This window comes from Panthera pardus, unplaced genomic scaffold (genome assembly GCF_024362965.1).
Source record: "Panthera pardus isolate Hobbes unplaced genomic scaffold, ASM2436296v1 HiC_scaffold_5, whole genome shotgun sequence".
Taxonomy (NCBI): domain Eukaryota; kingdom Metazoa; phylum Chordata; class Mammalia; order Carnivora; family Felidae; genus Panthera; species Panthera pardus.
In genome coordinates, this window is record NW_026526980.1 from 12,330,106 (window position 1) to 12,350,786 (window position 20,681).

At 37.5% G+C, this 20,681-nt stretch overlaps 3 protein-coding genes across 18 annotated transcripts in view; 2 read left to right on the forward strand and 1 right to left on the reverse strand.

Moving 5' to 3' along the window:
* The window catches only part of ACSM3 (acyl-CoA synthetase medium chain family member 3), a 32,650-nt gene extending 28,155 nt beyond the window's left edge, over window positions 1-4,495 (forward strand). For 2 of the 3 annotated variants that reach the window (XM_019430307.2, XM_019430309.2), the window contains 2 exons: window positions 48-167; window positions 556-950. In XM_019430307.2, coding sequence (XP_019285852.1) covers window positions 48-167; window positions 556-642 — 207 coding nt within the window. In that variant the 3' untranslated portion in view covers window positions 643-950. Of the gene's footprint in view, window positions 1-47; window positions 168-555; window positions 951-2,923 lie in introns of those variants that run through there. The other variant, XM_019430308.2, reaches the window with a different exon arrangement.
* The window catches only part of ERI2 (ERI1 exoribonuclease family member 2), a 65,305-nt gene extending 55,408 nt beyond the window's left edge, over window positions 1-9,897 (reverse strand). For 5 of the 11 annotated variants that reach the window (XM_053894443.1, XM_053894442.1, XM_053894441.1 and 2 more), the window contains exons 1-8: window positions 9,337-9,897; window positions 7,984-8,051; window positions 7,815-7,898; window positions 6,442-6,569; window positions 5,535-5,691; window positions 4,438-4,538; window positions 4,090-4,171; window positions 3,432-3,520 (exon numbers count right to left, since the gene is read on the reverse strand). In XM_053894443.1, the coding sequence (XP_053750418.1) occupies window positions 3,432-3,520; window positions 4,090-4,171; window positions 4,438-4,538; window positions 5,535-5,691; window positions 6,442-6,569; window positions 7,815-7,898; window positions 7,984-8,051; window positions 9,337-9,359 (732 nt within the window). In that variant the 5' untranslated portion in view covers window positions 9,360-9,897. Of the gene's footprint in view, window positions 1-5; window positions 858-1,910; window positions 3,237-3,431; window positions 3,521-4,089; window positions 4,172-4,437; window positions 4,539-5,534; window positions 5,692-6,441; window positions 6,596-7,814; window positions 7,899-7,983; window positions 8,052-9,336 lie in introns of those variants that run through there. The other 6 variants (XM_053894444.1, XM_019430301.2, XM_053894439.1 and 3 more) reach the window with 6 other exon arrangements.
* REXO5 (RNA exonuclease 5) overlaps window positions 9,140-20,681 on the forward strand; it is a 37,988-nt gene continuing 26,446 nt past the window's right edge. For 2 of the 4 annotated variants that reach the window (XM_053894438.1, XM_053894436.1), the window contains exons 1-6: window positions 9,142-9,489; window positions 9,893-10,034; window positions 12,952-13,064; window positions 14,356-14,482; window positions 15,784-15,880; window positions 19,086-19,229. In XM_053894438.1, coding sequence (XP_053750413.1) covers window positions 9,897-10,034; window positions 12,952-13,064; window positions 14,356-14,482; window positions 15,784-15,880; window positions 19,086-19,229 — 619 coding nt within the window. In that variant the 5' untranslated portion in view covers window positions 9,142-9,489; window positions 9,893-9,896. Of the gene's footprint in view, window positions 9,490-9,892; window positions 10,035-12,951; window positions 13,065-14,355; window positions 14,483-15,783; window positions 15,881-19,085; window positions 19,230-20,681 lie in introns of all 4 variants that reach the window. The other 2 variants (XM_053894437.1, XM_053894435.1) reach the window with 2 other exon arrangements.

A 20,681-nucleotide genomic window follows, 5' to 3' on the forward strand; every position in this document is an offset into this window, starting at 1 on the left:
AAAAATGCATAACATATCTTCCTGGTGTTTCAATTTTTTTTTTTCAGGTAGTAAAGGCTTTTATTGTTCTGAGCCATGATTACAAGTCACATGATCAAGAACAACTAAAAAAGGAGATTCAGGAACATGTAAAAAAAATTACAGCACCTTATAAATATCCGAGAAAGGTAGGTATTCTAATTATGATGACAATTTGCTTAGTGTTCTGAAAAACTTCAGCTGTTTACTTTTTCCATTTTAATGAATATTCTCCTCAAACATGCCACACCAAATATTCCAAACTGAACTAATGACATGGATAAGATTCATAATCTTTGAGATTAAAATGAAATTCTTGACATAATTTTTTGGGTCATCTGGCTAACTGGACGTGTAGTAAATACTAAATACCAAGAAAAAACTCCTCAACAATACCTCTGCTGTTTTGGTTGTTACCAAAACCCACCCAGATGGGTACCTTAATTCTTTCACTTAGAGATAATAAAACTGCTATATAATTGGATTTGTCTAAAGATGAAAACTTCTTGGCTAATTTTCTTCCCTTGATACCAACAGGTAGAATTTATTCAAGAGTTGCCAAAGACTATCAGTGGGAAGATAAAAAGAAATGAACTAAGGAAGAAAGAATGGGAAATGATTTAAATCCATTCCATTCTATTATTTATCACAGTATCTATAAAACAAAGACTGTACAAACACAAGATTATGGAGAGGTGATTAAAAATATAATAGTATACTTGTAAATTGTTGATTTAAAATGACTTATGGTTGGGGTGTCTGGCTGGCTTAGTCAGTAGAGCATGCAACTCTTGATCTCAGGGTTGTACGTTTGAGCCCCACATTGGATGCAGGGATTCCTTAAAAAAAAAAAAAATCTTTAAATAAATATCTTGTGGTTATAACATCAGAGGCTGAATTTTGAAATAAAATATTCGGTAAATTCCTCTGCATTAGTGTCAATGTTCTCATGACTTTGGTAATATAAAAAGAATACCATCAATTGCTGAGAAATTTTTAAACATGTATTATCCAAACCAAGTTTCTGATGTGTTGGTTTTCAAACTCTAGTTGAGTAATTCTTCTGGTATGTTGATGTACAAATCAGAACAAATCTTCAAGCTTTGAAATAAAACTAAACAACTTATTATAAAAGTTTTTAGGGGTACCTGGATGGCTCAGTCAGTAAGTGTCCAACTCTTGATTTCAGGCTCAGGTTATGATATCACAGTTCATGAGCTTGAGCCCTGCTGTCAGACTCTGTTCTGACAGCGTGGAGCCTGCTTGGGATTCTCTCTCCCTCTCCTCCCTGGACCCACCCTCTCGTGCTCTTTTTCCGTCTCTCAAAATAAATAAAATTTTTTAGAAAAAAAAATATATCAGTTAGATTTCCTAATTCTCAAAGTACAAGCGTCTATCTGAAAATAGACTAGGGATTTTTAATAGTCACATTTTTATTCAAGTAATTTAAAAACAGTTTAAATTTTTTAAATTTATTTCAAGGTCTACCTGTAAAAGAAGGATGTTATATACTATTGTTGTTTATTATATCTAGTCTAATAGAATATATAAAATATTTGTGGTTCTTGATAAAAGTATGATAAATTTGGCACGTTAATATATGACAAAAATAAAAGTGTAAGACGATTATCAGAATATTCATGATGTTTGGAAATTCAAGGAACAATCAGGATTCATAGATGAATGAATACAAGAGAAGTGTTAGATAACTGATCAAGGAAATTCAAAGTGTGTGAAATCAATTTTTTTCTCATTTTCAGTGTGTGTGCATGCATGTGTAATAGCCCCAGTGCAGTCTACAGAACTCAGATATGCTAAGTCCCCATGACTTGTAGCCCTATACACTTTTTTCTCTTTATCACACAAAAAGTCACATTAAAGTAAAAACACAGTTTAGTCATAGGGAAGGTTTATCAATTCCTCATTGAAGGTCTGAGTCTCAATGAATTTTTAGTAGAAAAATTTACATTTCTGTCACAAATATGGCTTATTTCTGGGGAACTACAAGTGGGTCCCCCCGGAAAATAAGACAGAACGCTGCTGTTGGCTCTCTCCTTTCGAAGTGTTTGTTCCCACTTAAAATAACCACAACATTTTCTATTTTCTTGGTATTTCCCATTTGGGCAACAAAAGAAGACTTTTCCATGGTTTGGTCCATTATTAGAAACAACAAGTCTCTTAGATCTTCGGCCACACTTGCATAATGGAGGTGTCATTTTTCCACTCTTCCAAGGTCCTTCTAGGTTAACTGTAGAAGCTAAGACAGAGGGGAGGACCTTCTGGGAACAACTTCTCACTGGGAAGCCATCAGATGATGTAGGCTTTTCTTCATGAATAGTGAAGGACTGTTTTTTTGCTGGTGGGAAAGCTGGGAGACTGGATGGATTCCTTTTAGTACTACCTAAAAGGAGGGGGTATTTCCCCAAAACTGAAGGATGAGACATACTGGCATTAATACTGTTGGAGCTACTTGATTTGCATTCAGGTAATTTAAAGTCAGAAGCAACTGAACCTTGATCTTTGGCATCTTTTACACGATAAATAGTAGTATGTGGACTCTTATAAACAATAGACTTAGAGGTCTCAGAGTTTTGAGGAGTTTCTTCTGTGCCTTCCTTTAAAATCATTAATCTTTCTATGGAATTAAGTGAAGTGTCTAAGTTTGAGTCATTAATGGGAGGTATACAATCTATATTTTGCTCAGGCTGAGATGCTGGCAGTAAAGCTACATCCTCCCAATCAGCCAACATAGGTAAACAATCAAGAGCAGAACTCATTTCCATATCAGAAATATGATTAACAGATGAAATGGTAGTTGAAATAAGTACCAATTCTGAACTAACTGTTGAAGACATAGGTTTGGTACTAAATGCAAGGTGTTCATTTTTTATGTGCTTCTGCATAGGTGTATTCAAGCTGGGAGACTGCAACTGCTCCAGGGAAGTAGAGGGCTTTGTATTAAAAAGAGATAAATAGTCTTTGCCACCGTGAAGACCCACTTTTACATTGCTCTTTAGTTGGAACTGATCTTGTCCCTTTATAGGAGAATTCATACCAGCTGACCTCAACTGAACTTTTTCATGAGAATTTACTGTATTTTTAGGCTCCCTATCATATGTGCTCAGACCCCAAATGCTACTGTTGCAGGCCGATGCTTCTTCAACTTGATTCGTATTCAAATTTCTGGCCAAAATTTTGGGATTCTTCTTAGTGGGAACCTATGATTCCACAGAATAGTTTTAGAAACTGTACATTCATAATTTCTTTATTATACACTATATGATTTGACAAAAAAAGAAAAATGTCATCATTCATTGATTTATCAATGATTGCATGCAATGGTATCTGTATTTCCATGAACCTATGATTACTTCTGGAGTTTGATATAACCAAATAGGCAAGATACCACTAACCTTGTTCAAGGACCTTGTAATTTTCATTAAGCAACCATCCCTGATCATTTTCCAAGCAAGAAGGGCAGTATTCCGAGAATCATCCAACCCTGAGTAAATAGATATCAAACACTGAATTCAGTAGTACCAGCATAAAGAAGTATAGCAAAAATAAGAAATCACAATTTAAATTGGAGCATACTATTTATAATCATCTACTAATTTTAATCATGATAAATTAGACTAGCAAATAGCTGTGGCAACTGTACCAATAAAGACAAGATCACACACATTTATAGAGAAGAAGATAAAAATCTATTACAGTTCGCAAAACTGTAAGCAACATTCTGTAGGGGCCATGTTTTGTGAGTAATCTAATGATCTTGTTTGGTTTTTTCACTAATTCAATGTATTATCTGGGCATTTGTTAAATCTCCATTTGATTTAGCTAATTTCCATTCTTTTTAGCAACTAACCCACTAGATGGCAGTCTTTATCCTACAATACTAGTAATTAGAAAGTCAGAAATAATTTGAATGGTATAGTATAGATTAGGAGCTTTTTTTAGGTTGAAGGATATTCTTTATTAATGACATCACCAAAAACATGAGATTCATATGAAAGATTTTATAAAAATAAAATGACTTAGATAATAAAATTATTTTTAATTTATACTAACCAGAATGTTCTCTTCCCAAGAATTCTATTCCCACTTCCTGCAGGGCACCACTTAGTCCTTTTGGTTTTCTTCTATAGAAAATCTAATCAAATAAAAGAAGACATATCCAAAAAAAGTTACTATTAGAAAGTCTATATATTAACCACTTACTTTTCATAATTTTTAGTTCTATTAGATTTGGAATGTGTTTATTATGTTGTGCTGTTTTACAGACTTTAAAAAATGTATTTATGTAAAAGTTTCAAAAGAAAACATTTCATTTATAGTAACCTATAGCCATGCGTGGGATGAAGTTTCATCATTTTCCAGTAGAAGAAAAGTGAACATGCCCCCATCTTTGACCCTTACCTTATAAGTTACTCTGAGATCAATCCAAGAATTTAAGAACACAGGTTTTAACAGCTGTTTTCTTTTACACTCATACTCCAGGCAAACCCCCAAGTCCCAGTCTGCATTAAGTATATTAAAATAGAACAAATTCAAAGATGCCAAGCAGTTTTTACTTATGTATGCTATCACCATTTATAAATAAAAGGTTGAAAGATGATATAAAATAAAATACTAAAATTTATAAAAACATAATATAGTGCTCGCTTCGGCAGCATATATACTAGAAAAACATAATATACATAATAGTATACAGTATACCACCAAAACATACTATATTCTATAGTATATGTACCATATATAGTGTATAAGCTATAATGTGTATGCTATAACAATATACTATATAATATAAAATAAAATTTCATTGCTGTTAATATCTAACAATTATTCACTTTACATAATTTATTATTAAGAAATTAAGTTGGTAACTAAATTTCAAAATGATTTCTTAAACACCCTAAAAAACACACTAAATATTTCAGAAAGAAGAATAAGGTGTCAAGTTACAAGGCCTACATGGAGAAGGTTATCTGTTTTTAAAATTCTAGGAAAATACTAATGTAACTGAGAAACCAGACATCTTACAGAAACCTAAAACCAAATATGACTATCAATGCTATGCTATCAATGGCACAGCATTGCTATCAATGCCTATTAATGGCAATGCTATATCACAGGCATACAAAACATCTACTTTAATAACCCATTTTTTCCTAGTGTGAAAACAAAGGATGTGAGTTGAATTAAGATTCTTTTTATTCAAGATTGTAGAAAATAGCATAAGAGTTTTCACTAAATCATCTTTGCCTGGAACCAGAAGAACAGAGAGGAAAAATCTAAAAATATTCTTAAAGTTAAGTCTTAAAATTTTAAGGTATCCCAGAATGGTAATTTGAAAAATATGAATAAACTTACTTTCCTTGGTTAACATCTGTTAGGCACTTAGATTTCTTTTTGAGTCCCAAGAGGTTAACAAGTATAATTCTTACTACAGATGAAGAATTACATAGTAGTAATCCTACTCATTAATGATTTATAGATATTAACTTATTTTTTACCTGACCAAGTAACAAATGCACATAATTTTACTTCGGAATTAGACAGATCTGAAATCCCAGTAGCAAAAATAATTTTCTTCTGTTGCTGAATCTTCTGAATCCATTTACAGAACTGAGATAAGCATATCCTCAGAGGGACTCCTTCATCAACTTGAGCCTGAGTAAAGCCACAAAATTTGAATTCAACAATAAAATTCTATAATTATTGAACACATCATTAGCACATAATTATGCACTATAGGGGGATATAAAAAAGAAGAGGTTTGGACTGGCAAAGAGTTTATTTAGTGAAAAAGATATTAAAACACATGCAAGAGAATATAATGATTAGAATGCTGCAAGATAAGAAAAATTAGGTTGCTCTACCTAAAATCACACAGAAATATAGTAATTAAATCCTGACTGACAGAAATTTGATGTCACTTAATTTCCATAAAATAAATTTGATATTCATTTTTATGCTATTCTTTTTCATTTTTAAAGATTCCAACAGAGTTCTAGAGGGAACATTATTTCTCCTAACAGTGCATAAATCTAATTCCAAGTGGTATATAGTTTTCCCTTTCTTTTTAAAACTGATTACTGAATTTTATGTTTTTTTTTTTTTAAGTTTATATATTTTAAGAGAGAAAGAGAGAAAGTGTAAGCAGGGGAGGAGCAGAGAGAGAGGAAGAGAGAGAATCCCAAGCAGGCTCCACACTGTCAGCACAGAGCCAGACACGGGGCTCTATGTCATGAAAAGTGAGGTCATGACCTGAGCCAAAACCAAGAGTTGGATGCTTAACCAACTGAGCCACCCAGGCAACCCTTAACTGATTGATGAATTTTAATATTTGCATCACACTTACTTGTTTCTGGGGGAGAGGGGTAGGATGAGAAGAGAGAAAGGGAAAAGGGTAGGGCATACCTGTTTTATGCCTGTCAGTTCCATGCAAAACTCAGAAAGAATCGGATGTTCCTGAGGCTGAATGTAAGTATGGAACTCAGATTCAATCTCTCCAGTTGATGTGCTCAGTAATACTGCTGGAAATTCAACTATATGAAAGAATCACCAATTGACACTGGAATGTATAATTGTTATATTAATGATGTAATCACTCTAAATTAAACATAATGTACCATCATACAGTATTGTATACATTATATACATAAATTATATATATATATATATATATATATATATATATATATATATATATATATAGCTTATAGCACCATATACCATCGTTTCAGTAAAAGCATATTAAAATGACCTAAACAGTGTGATATAACAGTTATAATAAAACTATGCCAAAGAATAAGTCAGAATATTAAAATTTTGAGTATACCTACTTAAAACTCTTGAATACCACAATTAAATAAGAAGACCACACGGAAGTTGAAATGTACTCCTTTTTGCAAAGGTATTTTTTTCAGTTTCTATACAACTGAAATTTTGTATGGAATTCTAAAATTATTTTATATGATGATACATTTAGATATTAGGTTTTTGTTCTCTCCTTTGGTCAAGTCAGGTTTTATAGTAAACTACCAATTCATAAACTATCTGTTTTCTTTAAACTGTTGAAATGAAATATTACTCAGCCATCAAAAAGAATGAAATCTTGTCATTTGCCATGACATGGATGGAGTGAAATAAGTCAGTCAGAGAAAGACAAATATCATATGATTTCACTCATAGGTGGAATGTAGAAACAAAATAGATAAACATATGGGAGAGGGGAGAAAAAAGAAAAAAACAGAGAGGGAAGCAAACCGTAAAAGACTCTTAAAAGATAGAGAACAAACTGAGGGTTGATGGAGGGAGGTGGGTGGGGGACTGGCTAGATGGATGATGGGTATTAAAAGAGCTCTTGTTAGGATGAGCACTGGGTATTGTATGTAAGTGATGAATCACTGAATTCTACTCCTGAATCCAATATTTTACTGTATGTTAACTAACTAGAATTTAAATAAAAATTTGAAAAGAAAAATAAACTATTGACTGATTTTATTCTATAAACTTTATTTTTTTAAGTTTATTTATTATTTATTTTGAGAAAGACAGCGTGCATGAGCAGGGGAGGGGCAGAGAGAAGGAAGAAAAGAGTATTCCAAAAAAGCTCTGCACTGCCAGTGCAGTGCTTGACATGGGCTTGAACCCATGAACTGAGATCATGATCTGAGCCAAAGTCAAGAGCCAGACACTTAATCAAGAGAGCCATCTAGGTACCCCTGTATCTATAAACTTTAAAGTGACTCCTCTAGGGCTAGCTTTGGTCATTAGCAGTCCAGACTTACTTATTTCTTGGCTCTGGTGGCGTTTCCCATCATTCCAACATGTTGATTCAAAATCAATGACAATTAAATAGTCAAACAACTGCTCTGAAAAACAAAGGGTATCCTTATGCTTTACCGGCATTAAAAGTGCAAGGATACAACATGTAAAGAAATGAAGCACACTACTTACTGGATTTGCTTCTTCCTACATTTCCATTTGTTGGTGCAACTGACTTTCTTCTAATTAATCCAAGCTGCCTAAAAATGTAAAACAACCCAGTATGTTCAACAAACTCATTCACGCTCCTGTCTGAATATGCTAACAAACTAATGATATAACCCTCGTTATTAATGTATCAATGTTAGAGGAAATTGAACTAGACTTTGAGAGCAAAAGACCTTGGTTCTTATACTGACTGTCACCCTCTTTTGATTTTAGTAGTCATTTTACCAGCATGAGCCTCAAAGTTCATATTTGCAAACTTAGACTAATTCTTTCTGCTCCCCTTATTTTACAGTAAATACTGAGGAACTTGAATGATTGCAGAAGACGCATTGACAAACTTATTTTTGCCTTTGCATTTTTCATGCCCTTGCTATGCGCAAAGCACAGTTCTGAGGAGATTGGGCTGATCCAGTCTTCTAGGAGCTCAAAATATACCTGCGTCACGAAACTGGACATTCATGGTAAAAGACTGTAAGGTAATACTGGAGTCCACAGAAAGGGCTGGGCTTACTGAGATGTTAAGACAAACCACTCTGACAACTGGTAGAGTTTAACCAGGCAGACACTTCCTGTTGTAGTTTTTAGTTTAAGAGGTGTGATGGGGGAAGAAAAAAAGAAGAAAAAGGAGGTGTGATGGAAGTGCAAAGAGCTGGGAATAATTGCTCATATCTATTTGATTGCTTACTAGATAGTAGGCACTGAACTCTGGTGATCTCAATCCTCAACAATAGTACGAGGTAGTCACTTTTGCTACCTCTACTTTATGGATAAGAAAACACTCGGTGATTTGCCAAAGAACACAGATTTGGTGTGTGAACCTAGGATCGTCCAACTCTGAAGCCCATGCTATTTTCTAATACATTATTACAGTACATCTAGAAATTGGAAATGTGCACAGCCTGACCGGGAATCAGGGAGAAGGCCACAATTAATTCACATTATGAATTAAACGTATCACGAGGAAGTGATGGGGTGAACCGCTTGACAGGTGCAGTGGGGGTTGTCTGAGACCTCGGAACGGCCTACCAGGCGCTGTCACCTTTAACCCGTTTCCCGAGGTCTAGAATGGGCAGACACGGGCTCAACGCCACACAGTCGCGAACCCGGTCCTTCCACCCTCGCGCAGAGGGCGGCCTGAGGCTCGAGACCGAGGTCCAGACAGAGATCTTTCAGTCCGGGCCAGAGAAGGCAGGCAGGTCGGAGACGCCGGGATACAGAGCATGAAGCCTGACACCGCGGATGCCCACTGCCTAGCCCTACCGCGGTCCCCAGCGCCGGACCAGGAGCCACCCCAAGCCCCCCAAACCCCTCGCGTACCGCGCCAACTTCTTGGTAGCCATTCTCCGCTCTCCTTTCTCCTCTCAGCCCAACTGCCGGAAGTCGTCAGACTCCCACTTCCGGCCCGTTCAAAAGCCTGGCGCGGTTGAGGGGGCAGCCGGGGCTGCGGTTCTATTTGCGACTGAGGCGGAGGTAGCTGCGACCTGTTTTCTCTTCCCGGCTTCTCTTCGGCATTTGCGGGGTTCGGGGGGGGCGCGGGGAGTGGTTTAGCAGGGAAGGCTCTTGGCAGTAACTTTCCTCTTTTCCAACGGGCGGAGGCGCTGTTTGCGCCGTTGGGGAACCGTTGTAGAGCCGTTGGAAAACCGTTTAGAATCTTGCCTCTGGAGCGGACGGTAAAACCGTTGGTCTCGGTGCTGTTTTCTCCTCCGTGGAACGGGGAGGATCGTTGGCAGCCTTGCTTTTAAGGGAGGTCTGGGAGGTCTCCGTACACGCAGTTGAAGAGAGGATTTGAGGGAGGCGGTAGGCTGTCGAAGCCCCAGCTGTTTCCCCGTTAGGAGGCGGCGTTTCTTCAGCTCTCGTGCATCTTTCTCCACAGACTCATGGAACCCCAGAGGGAGAGGGCCGGGAGGCACCTCAAGAAGGGCAGGAAGAGGAGGCGAGGCCCGAACATGCTGGTCGGGGCGGCTGAGGCGATGAGAGCCCGTTGGGAACTGGAGGAGAGTCAGCCTGAGGCCAAGGTGAGCAACGGGGAGCCCGAGTGGGCGGTCCCGGGGCTGGAGCCTCCCCAGCCGCCTTCTGGGCCCCAAATCCTCCCTGGACACTGGTCGCCCTCACCCACCCATTAGGCTTTCTGTAAAATGGGAATGATAGTGGATTACCACCTGCCTCAGGGCTGATACTGGCGGTTTAAACCTAGTAAGGTGCCTGCGACCCTAAAACAATGTTCACCCAACAAATACTTCACTCAACAATTTGCTCTGTGTACCAGAAATTGTTCTAGGTTTTGGGGGTATCCCAGTGCAGAAAACCAAAACTCCTGAGCTCGTACAATTTACATACCAGTAGGGACATAACAAAGCTGATGATCATCCCTGCCATTTATTGAGAGCCAGATATATGTGGCCCATCTCTTCAGTCATCAGATTTCTCTTGTCTGCCATATGCTGGGCACTGCCCTAGATACTTGGAGAATCAGTAAATAAAGGTTCCTCCTTAGTTGTAGTGGAAAGACAAATAGAAGTTATATACAGGTTTCCTCCACTATCCAAAAGTAGAGCGTTCCTGTGAAATGTAAGCTGAAATGGTGTAAAGTGAAGAAGCATTTATTTATAAAAAAAAATTAAGCATTTTCATACCCCCTAAATAACTTCTGTTAAGCTTTCAGCTATCTCAGGACAGATCTTGCTAACTAATACACAAAATAGAGATAAAGTGTAGATGCTCACAGACACAGATCAAAGCTATGGGGGCTTCTTGTTCAGTGTAGTCCTTGGAGAAGGAGCTTGGCTGTGCCAATTTAATCGCGAGGGGTGCCCGCTTCTGTAACTGGCTTGTGAAACATGCTGAAAGTAAAAGTGAAAACAGGTACAGTGATTATACAGGTCTTTTTTTTTTAAGAGGGAAGTGGCAGAACACAAGGTTTCAGAAAGCTAGGGATACCTGTAGTATGTTAAAAGGGAATTAGTGCTATGAAAACATTTGTTAAAAACATCTATTAAAAAGAGATTCTTTGTTTTTTTCTTTTTTTGCCTATCAGATTGGCAGAACAACTTTTTAAGGGTTAATGTGGTGAGAAGTTTAAGGAAATAGACAATCTCATCACTTTTTATTTTGAAACACTCTCAAAGTTAAAAGTTGCAAGAACAGTACCAAAAACATCCCCAGCCAGCATTTGAAAGTAATTGCAAACAATGCTTATGATCACCACCCCCCATATTTTAGTATGTATTTCCTAAAAACAGTCCTACGTAGCCACAATGCAACCATCCAAATTAGAAAATAACACGGATGTATATACATTTACAGCACTATTCCGTATTTACCAAAAGTGATCCACATATAAGTGGATCCACACAATTTAAACCTGTGTGTAAAGGTGTGAAGGATCAACTGTAGGTTTTATTTTGATCAGGAACTTATCTGGAGAATTTATCCAGGTGTACAGGGAAGTTTAAAACGATGCTCATAATTTATTACAAAAAACAGTGTCCTTGATGATGAATTTTTTCACATAAATTTTAGGTGTTGAGGTAAATTTAGAGAATGGACTATTAAAATTTGTATTCGTTATATTTAACTGCTATGGAAAGATACTTACAAATTTTTATTTTATTTATTTATTTATTTTTTGGCTGGGGGGAGTTGGTTACCAAACACAATGTATAGTATAATCCTTTAGGGGCAGTATAGTATAGAGATGAAGATTTTGGGCTTTGGAGCCTGTATTCCAGTGTTCGTTCTACCACTTACCCATTCCTTCATTTCTTTATGCAAAATGATGATAAAGTAGTAGCCACTTAAAAGACCTGTAAGAATTAAATGAGTTAATAGATGTGAAGTGCTCAGAACTGTTAAATGGCTAATTAATAGGTGCTCAACATTATCTTTAAAAACTCATGGGAACAATAGCAATAATAATGTCTGGTGTTTATTAAGTACTTATGATAATGTCAGTCTTACTATATTGCATTTGCACTACCTCGTTGGTCTTCCCAAAATCTCATGAGGTGGAATTATAATTACTCTGTAGATGAAGAAACTGAGTCTTAGGTTAAGGTACTTGTCCTACATAGTAGAGCTTGGTATTTGAACTTAAGTAGTAGAGGAGTCTGGGACTTAAGCTCCTAACCAGTCTACTCTGCTGCCTCCCAAACCAAAATGAGAGTGGTAATTATCTCTGACTTCTGTAAGTACAGATGACTTTTATTTTCTTTTACCTATTGTCTTTATTTACCTTTCTCAGTTATCTGACTCTTTTCACAAGCATGAATTGCTTTAATCACCAAATATAAGTGCATAGCTATTTCAGGAGGGAGAAGCTTCAGTGAACTCCTTGTTTCCCCAGAATAATGTCAGACTCTTTACCGTAGACCACATTGAACTTCTATGATCTGGCTCCCTCTTCTGTATACTCTCAAATCTCCTCTGCTCTGCATCATGCCATCTTGGCTCCAGCCAAATAAAACTACATGTTTAGACACAATGTTCCCTCCTATCTGGCTGACAAATTATTTCCAAGACTCAGCCCCAGTATTCTCATCTCCATGAAGCTATCCCCCAAACTCTCTAACCCCCAAGGCAGTTAGCCTTTTTTACTCCTATACTTTATAATAGCACTTACCCACATTGCATTGGAATCACCTATTTTTGCATTTCTTTTACTTCAGTAAAATGAACATGAGAGCATGAATCTTGTTTTATTCATCCTACTATCTCTAGTATGTAACCAAGTATCTATAATTAAGGTTCTGTATCAATGTTTCTTAAACACTGTATTAATAATGTCCTATCATAGGCTGTTGTTTTAGACCTTCATTTTCAATTAGACCCCTCATTTGCATATATGCTAAAGTAATCAGAAACTAGAATGTTTTAATAATTTGCTTTATTGTTATTCCCAATAGTCATTTGTTATGCCCTGATTTATCTTTTCAGAAAGCCCGCTTATCTACCATTTTATTTGCTGAAAACTGTGAAGTAACACATGAACAGTTATGTGAATTGCTGAAGTATGCAGTTCTGGGCAACTCCAATGTTTCTAAACCCAGGTATGAGATGAACTTAAATGACCCAAGGTTTCAAACTAGTGTCTACAGGGCCATATACTCTTAATTTACATTGTTTATTTGCCATACAGAATATCCTAAATTTTTCTTATACTAGTTGCCAATATTTAATTTGGGAATTCCTTTATTAAAATCCAGATACTTTATTCAAAAAACTCTTAAGATCTGGCAGCTGTCCCTGTATTCCCAAATGGCAACAATTTGTCAAATCTGAATAGGGGCATGTACTCTTTAGTGTCCTACCTGACCTGCTTCTCTTTTTTGCATTATCTGTCTGGCTGCTTATTGGTTTGCAACCTTCTTTGGAACTTTCTGGGTGAAAACTGAGACCAGTTCCCCTTACTTGGAGGGCAGGGAGAGACTAAAGAATGAGGCAGGCCATTTCAGGTTGGTAAGTGGCAGTTTTAATAATAAGCAAAGGGAACTTGCATATACAAAGCTGGTCTTGGGTAGGAGCAAAACAAATAGATCCCTACACCTACCTGCCAAATCCTAAAAGTGTACATACAGGCCTTAACTGGATTCAGTCACATACACCATGCTGGTGTTTTCAACACCACATCTCTATCTCAAGGCTGTGTCCTTGGAGCAGCTCACAGGTCAGCTGCAGTCATGTCTTTTCAATGACCTTCCCCAGCACCACTATAGGTATTTTGGTTTATAACCCCCAGTGGAGACCCAATTGAAATAATATGATTAAATGTTAAGAATCCCAATCTTTTTTGTTCCCTTTATGTGAAGGGTGAAAGAGATTTTTTTCTGATATCTTCACTGCCATTGTTAAATATCTAATGAAAATTGCTTTTTATATATACCAATACAAATTGTTTCAAAACTTTTCAAAGTTTTTCAGAAATCTATCTGAGAGAGATTGGCTAGATACCTCAAAAGCCATCTTCTACATTAACGCATATTGCCGTTAGTCTGTCAATTTATCTAAAACTGGCTTTCTTGAGGTCAGTCATGTGATTACTTGCTTAGGAAGGACTGCAGAGCAGCTTGGGATCTTGAGGATATGCCTTTGTAAAATTACCTTATTTCCAATTTAAAGCAAATCTTAATAGGATTTTGGATTTGAATGCAATAAATAATTATCTCATGAGATCTTTATTTGAATTCTGTGCATTAAAAGCTGTTCTTTACCAGGCAGTCAGTAAGTGATGATAAGCTCCATTAACTGTTGCTTGCTGCTTTTTTTCCACACTTTCCTTTTGTATGCCTGAACTGACTTGATGGTATCACTTTTAGCTGTTTTGGTTTGATTTTTCAGCAGTTGGTGCCAGCTTTTTCACCAAAACCAGCTGAACAACGTGGTGGTTTTTGTACTGCAGGGAATGAGCCAGCTCCACTTTTATAGGTTCTATATGGAGTTTGGATTTCTCCGAAAGGCATTCACACATGTAAGTTAAGAAAACTTTGTATTAAGGCCTGAATTGAGTCCTCTTATCCAGAGATTAGTGCACGTCTCTCAAACTATGCTCTTTGGCAACCTGATAAAAGAAACAGTAGAGGTTGTAGAAAGCAAAAAAGAGATCTCATGTTGAGATTAGGTTTGTCTCCGATTTTCTTTGATGATCTAGGCAAGACATTTATTACCAGATTACAATCTATATGTAGTCCCCAGGTTGATATTATCCTATTTTATTTGGGTTACGATATTTTCAAAAATTATACAGTTTATGTAAAGTCTTATGTTTTTTGGCCTCTTGACAATATCACAAGATTGGACATCCTTAGAATAGTATGTGCAGCTGAATAGCAGCTGTTACCTCTAGAAGAGGCATGTGCTCTCCATTTTCCCATAGCCACCTCTATTCTTTATTGAACTGTTTCATCCATTTACCCTGAGGGATTGGACTTGGTGAGTACTAATTTAAATCCTTGAGCCTCTATTTTCTTTTTTATTTTCATTTATTGAACACTACATATGTGTTAGGACCTACATCAGTCATTCTGCATGCATTATCTTTAATTCTCACAGTAGTTCTGTGAGAGGTACAGGTGTCTTCTATAAATAAGGACACTGTGAGTGACTTGCTCAGGTTATAACTAGTAAGTGACGGAGCTGGAATTTCAGCCCAAGTGAGCCTAAGGTTGGAGCCCTCAAACTCTAAGCCTGGCGGTGTCATCTTTCCTACCTGGCAAGCTGTCCATTAACATAATAGATAGAAGTGCTTTGAAAAATATAGGGGACTTTCCTCTGTAATCGGAGAAGCAAAGAAAATTTGTGGAATGGGATGAATGTGGTCTTACTTCCTTTGTCACTTTTTTTTTTAATTACCTAGTCACTTTTACACATTAAGGAAACTTCTCATTTTGCAATACAAATAGTTAAGGTCTAGACCTTTCATAGCACTGAGTGGGGGCGCCTGGGTGGCTCAGTTGTTTGAGTGTCCCGACTCTTGATTTCAGCTCAGGTCATGATCTCACCATCTGTGGGATGGAGCCCTGCTTCGGGCTCTGTGCTGACAGCGTGGAACCTGCTTGGGATCCTCTCTCTCCCTCTGTCTCTGCCCCTTCCCCTCCTCTGCTTGTGCAAGTGCACACTGTCTTGAAATAAACATTAAAAAAATTTAAAAAAAAGTGCATGCCTAAATAAATAAATACATTGCTAGACATAGAATTAAGTAAAGTGCAAGTCTTTGACATTATCTTAACTGCTTTCAAGCATTTTTATGAAAACTTGTTAATGTATTTTCAGAAATTCCGCTTGCCTCCTCCATCATCTAATTTTCTAGCTGATATCATTGGACTGCAAAAGAAACAAACAACTGGGGATCTATCCAAGATGGTAGAAGGTATGGCTGTGACTCTGGTTTGATGATTTGCTCATTCTAAAAGATATTATGGAGGGGCACCTTGGTGGCTAAGTCGGTTAAGCATCTGACTGTTGGTTTTGGCTCAGTGACCTGATATTACGGTTTGCCACTTTGAGCCCCGTTTGGCTCTGCAGTGGTGGTACGGAGTCTGTTTGGGAGTCTCTCTCTCTCTCTCCTCCTTTCTTTTCCCCTCCCCAGCTCATACTGTCTCTCTCTCTCTCTCTCTCTCTGTCTCTCTCTCAAACTGTAAAAAAATTTAAATGTATTAAAAAAAATAAAAGATATTAAGGCTATGCTTATAAGTAGGTTTGTCAATCAAGTTTATTCTTGCAAACAACAAAGATCAATTCTAACTAAACAGAAAAACAATTTTTTTAAGGAGAACATGGATCAGTACTTAGGGAGATTAGACAGCAGGAACCATAGGTAGCATTCATGCCTCAGAAACCATTTGGTTAGGTGAGATAAGTGAAGGCTGTCCCTGGATATCAATAACATTTGACTCTTACAGATTACTGTGAATAATTTTTAAACTATCAGTGGGTCTTTGTAGCCATGAGTATACAGATGGGAATGAAGATCTTGCCTTTGACTAATGTAAGGAACACCCATTAATACTATTCAGAGTGGGGGGCGCCTGGGTGGCTCAGTCGGTTAAGCGTCTGACTTCGGCTCAGGTCATGATCTCGCGGTTTGTGAGTTCGAGCCCCACATCGGGCTCTGTGCTGACAGCTCGGAGCCTGGAGCCTCCTTCGGATTCTGTGTCTCCTTCTCTCTCTGCCCCTCCCCCACTTGTGCTCTGTCCCTATCAAAAATAAATAGATGTAAAAAAATAAAAAATTAAAAAAAAACTACTCAGAGTGGGGAATAGGCAGGAGGTTTAGATGCTAGCTAATTGAAAGAGAAATATCCATGATGGCAGTAGTTTTCAAACATATGGGGTGTGTCCATGAGTAAGTTGTAGTTAACCTTCTGTTTTTGTGGGGGGAAGGAGGTAGATGATGGAACAGAACAGAACTTGCTAGAATTCATTGGACCTAGGTAAGTATTAATCAGTGATACTTTTTTGTGTGTGTTCAGCAATAATAATTGAATAGTTATACTGAGCTGACATGAAAAGGTGGTGAGGAGTTGCCAGTGGCTCCTTTCTATCTCCTCTAGGACTGTGTTTCCTATTATCCTCTGTCTCAAAGACCTCTGCTTCCTTCCTTTCCATTGTTCCCCTCTCCTTCCAATAGATGCCTGTATCTGACCTGCAGCTGTGTTTGATTTGATCTCCACTGTATTTTAAACCTCTTTGAGTGGGGCTTCTGGGTGGCTCATTGAGTTAAGCATCCAACTTTTGGTTTCAGCTCAGGTCATGATTTCATAGTTTTGTGAGATTGAGCCCCTTCTTGGGCTCTGTGCCAATAGTATGGAGCCTGTTTGGGATTCTCTCCCTTGCTCTTTGCCCCTCCCCTGCTCATGCTCGCACTTTCTCTCAGAGCGTGTGCCCTCTCTCTCTCTCTCTCTTTCTCTCTCTCTCTCTCCCTCCCTCCCTCCCTCTCCCCCCCTCAAAATAGATAAATTTTTTTTAAATATGAGAAATCTTAAAAAAAATTTTTTAAGTAATCATGGAGTAGTCATTATTAGATTCAAAGGTCATGTAAAGACTTAGTATTGCAAAAGAAATAATCAGGCAAAAGAGATTTGATGTGGCTGAAGAATATAATTGTTGGGGATAACTGGAGGATGATGAGTTGGAATAAGAGGAAGTAGTGGTGAGAGACAAGACAGAGAGGTAGGTTAAAGCTTTGTCCTGCAGGTTGTAAGTGTTATGCTAAGGACTTTGGATTTTATTCTGTAGGCTGTAAGAAGTTAGAGAGTTATGGTTAGTTCTTTGTTCTTTAAAGGATTTCATTTGCTTCCCATCCTAAATATCAAAGTCCCAAAGCATAGCCTGTAGCACTGTGATCGTCCTTCAATTCAGTCTTTCCTTCAAAATATTTATCTTCCCAATTGACCTATTACTCTTCTTTTGATAACTCCTGTATCTTTATCTCTGGGTCTGATGTCCGAGATTCTAGGCTTGCATTTTCAACCACCTGCTGGATGTTGCTACTTGGATATTTCCCAGTTCCCTCAATCATGAAATAGGTAAAAACATTTTTCTCATCCTTAAATTACAGGTTCCCATCTTCAAATCGCCTTTTCTGTTGGTACCGTTTTTTTCTAAGGTAACAGCCCTGAATTTTAGAATTACTTTTCTTTTGGCTCCTTATACTCAGTCTGCATGACTCATTTCTCATTTCTCTCTCTTCTCCATTTTCCCCATATCTTTGAGGTTGATCTTTCTTAAAGTTATGGTTGTGCCATTTCCCATCTTAGGAATTTGCTGTTACTCTCCATTACGTACTGAATTATGGACTAAAGCCCAATCTCTTGTGCCAGGCATTTGCACTGCTCTACAATTCATTTTTATATTCCTCTCAACTGTTTCCTACACTACTGTCCTATTTAAAGGATGCATTTAAACTAGAAAGCCACCAGGAAACCAGGTGCCCTTTCATGGCATCTATCTTCTCTGCTTTCTGTTTTCTCATAACTGGTCAATTCTCTGTATTTCCTGATTTGATTCTGGAAGCAAGCAATCTGATCAGCTTAGCCAGTTACCATTATCCCTTTTGAACATGTCTTGACAAGGAATATCAAGTTGCTGGTCTGCTTGTAGATATGTCACTCTAAAGCCAGGTTCCCACTCTCAGTCCAGTCAGTGACTACTCTTGCTTAAAGAACAGGCTGATGCTTGAGTAAGTGGCTAGGAGTGGAGTAGATTTAGGTAGAATGCGCTGTTAGGAGTGGCAAGCACTGTGATGGACAGGTGTAATACACCAACTATCTGAATTCTGCCTTTTCTTCAAGACTCAGCTAATCTTTTCCTCTGTTGAACCATCTCTGACCACCCCAACCAGTGTATTCTTCCTTTCATTTTTATAGCTTTTATTATTATAATTCATTTCAGACTTACATTCTCTTTGTTTTCCTATAACTATATCAGTACAAGCTCCTTTGAGTTGAAGCTGGGTCTTAATACATCTTTTGATCTTCACTATGCTTACCCTACACAAGGTTAAGAAATATGTCCTCTGAGGTCTCTTAAACACATATTCTGACAATGTGTATTTGTCCTTTTATTTTTTTTCAGGGTCTTTACCTTCTTCCAGTTCAAAAGTCAGCATCAGCCTGCAGAATGACCCTATTATTCAAAAATATGGCTCTAAGAAAGTGGGCTTAACCAGATGCCTTCTCACAAAGGAGGAAATGAAAACATTTCATTTTCCATTACAAGGTTGGTTTAGACTTAATCTGATGTTGGTAACAATGTAAAAATATTTAGTAGTTTATTTAAAAATACTACTGTTGAGGGGCGCGTGGGTGGCTCAGTCGGTTAAGCGGCCGACTTCGGCTCAGGTCATGATCTCACGGTCAGTGAGTTCAAGCCCCGCGTTGGGCTCTGTGCTGACAGCTCAGAGCCTGGAGCCTGTTTCACATTCTGTGTCTCCCTCTCTCTGACCCTCCCCCGTTCATGCTCTGTCTTTCTCTGTCTCAAAAATAAATAAACGTTAAAAAAAAAATTTTTTTTTTAAATACTACTGTTGAAAGTTCCGGTTTTTTGGCTGCTTTCCAAATGACTTAGTCCATCTTCTATTAATAAGGAAACACTTTAAGTACAGTGTTTCCTAGAGTATAGGATGTGCAGTACATAAACATGACCTTAAATATCATTGAAATATTCTGTGAGAAAGTTACTCCTTTTTCATTTTTCTTTCATTCCTTCTTAGTATATTAAAAATAAGTCAATATGTTTTTAACACTTCTTTGATATTTCTAATTCTCCTCCCACTCCACCATACCCCATTTTCATTTTCGTCAGTGAAGATCTGGGCTCAGAGCCTTGGTCAGTTATGTAACAGGAGTTTATGAAAAACGCTTTAATTTTATTTTGTTACCTCTTAATCATAGCAGTGATGTTAAGTTTCCTTTAAAAACAAAAACAGCTTGGGGCGTCTGTGTGGCTCAGTCGGTTAAGTGTCCAACTTCGGCTCAGGTCATGATCTCACGGTTCGTGAGTTCAAGCCCCATATCAGGCTCTGTGCTGATAGCTCGGAGCCTGGAGCCAGCTTCTGTTTCTGTGTCTCCCTCTCTCTCTGCCCCTCCCCCATTTGTGCTCTGTCTCTCTCTGCCTTTCAAAAATGAATAAATGTTAAAAAAAAAATTAAAAAAAAAAACAAAAACAGCTCTATTTAGATATAGAGTTAAACTACCATACAGTTCACCCATGTAAGATACCATTCAATAGTATAGTATATTTGCACAGTTTTACAACCATCACCACAATCAATTTTAGGATACTTTCATCACCCCAAAAGAAACCCTGCACTATTATTTTTCACACAACACTACCTTAGCTCCTAGGCCTTCACTACTTTCTGTCTATACATTTATTGATTGTGGATATCTCCTATAAATGAAATTGAACAATATGTGGTCTTTTGTAACTGGCTTCTTTCACTTAGTTTTCAGGTTCACCCACATTGTAACTTGTATCAGTACTTCCATTTCCTCTTCTTTTTTTTAATTTCTTTTTATTTTTAAATTTAATTTTAGTAAGATTAAATATAATTTAGTTTTGGGGGGTGCCTGGCTGGCTCGGGTAGAAGAGCATGTGACTCTTTTTTTCTTTTTTTTTTTTTTAACATATATTTATTTATATTGAGATAGAGCAGGTGCATACATGTGC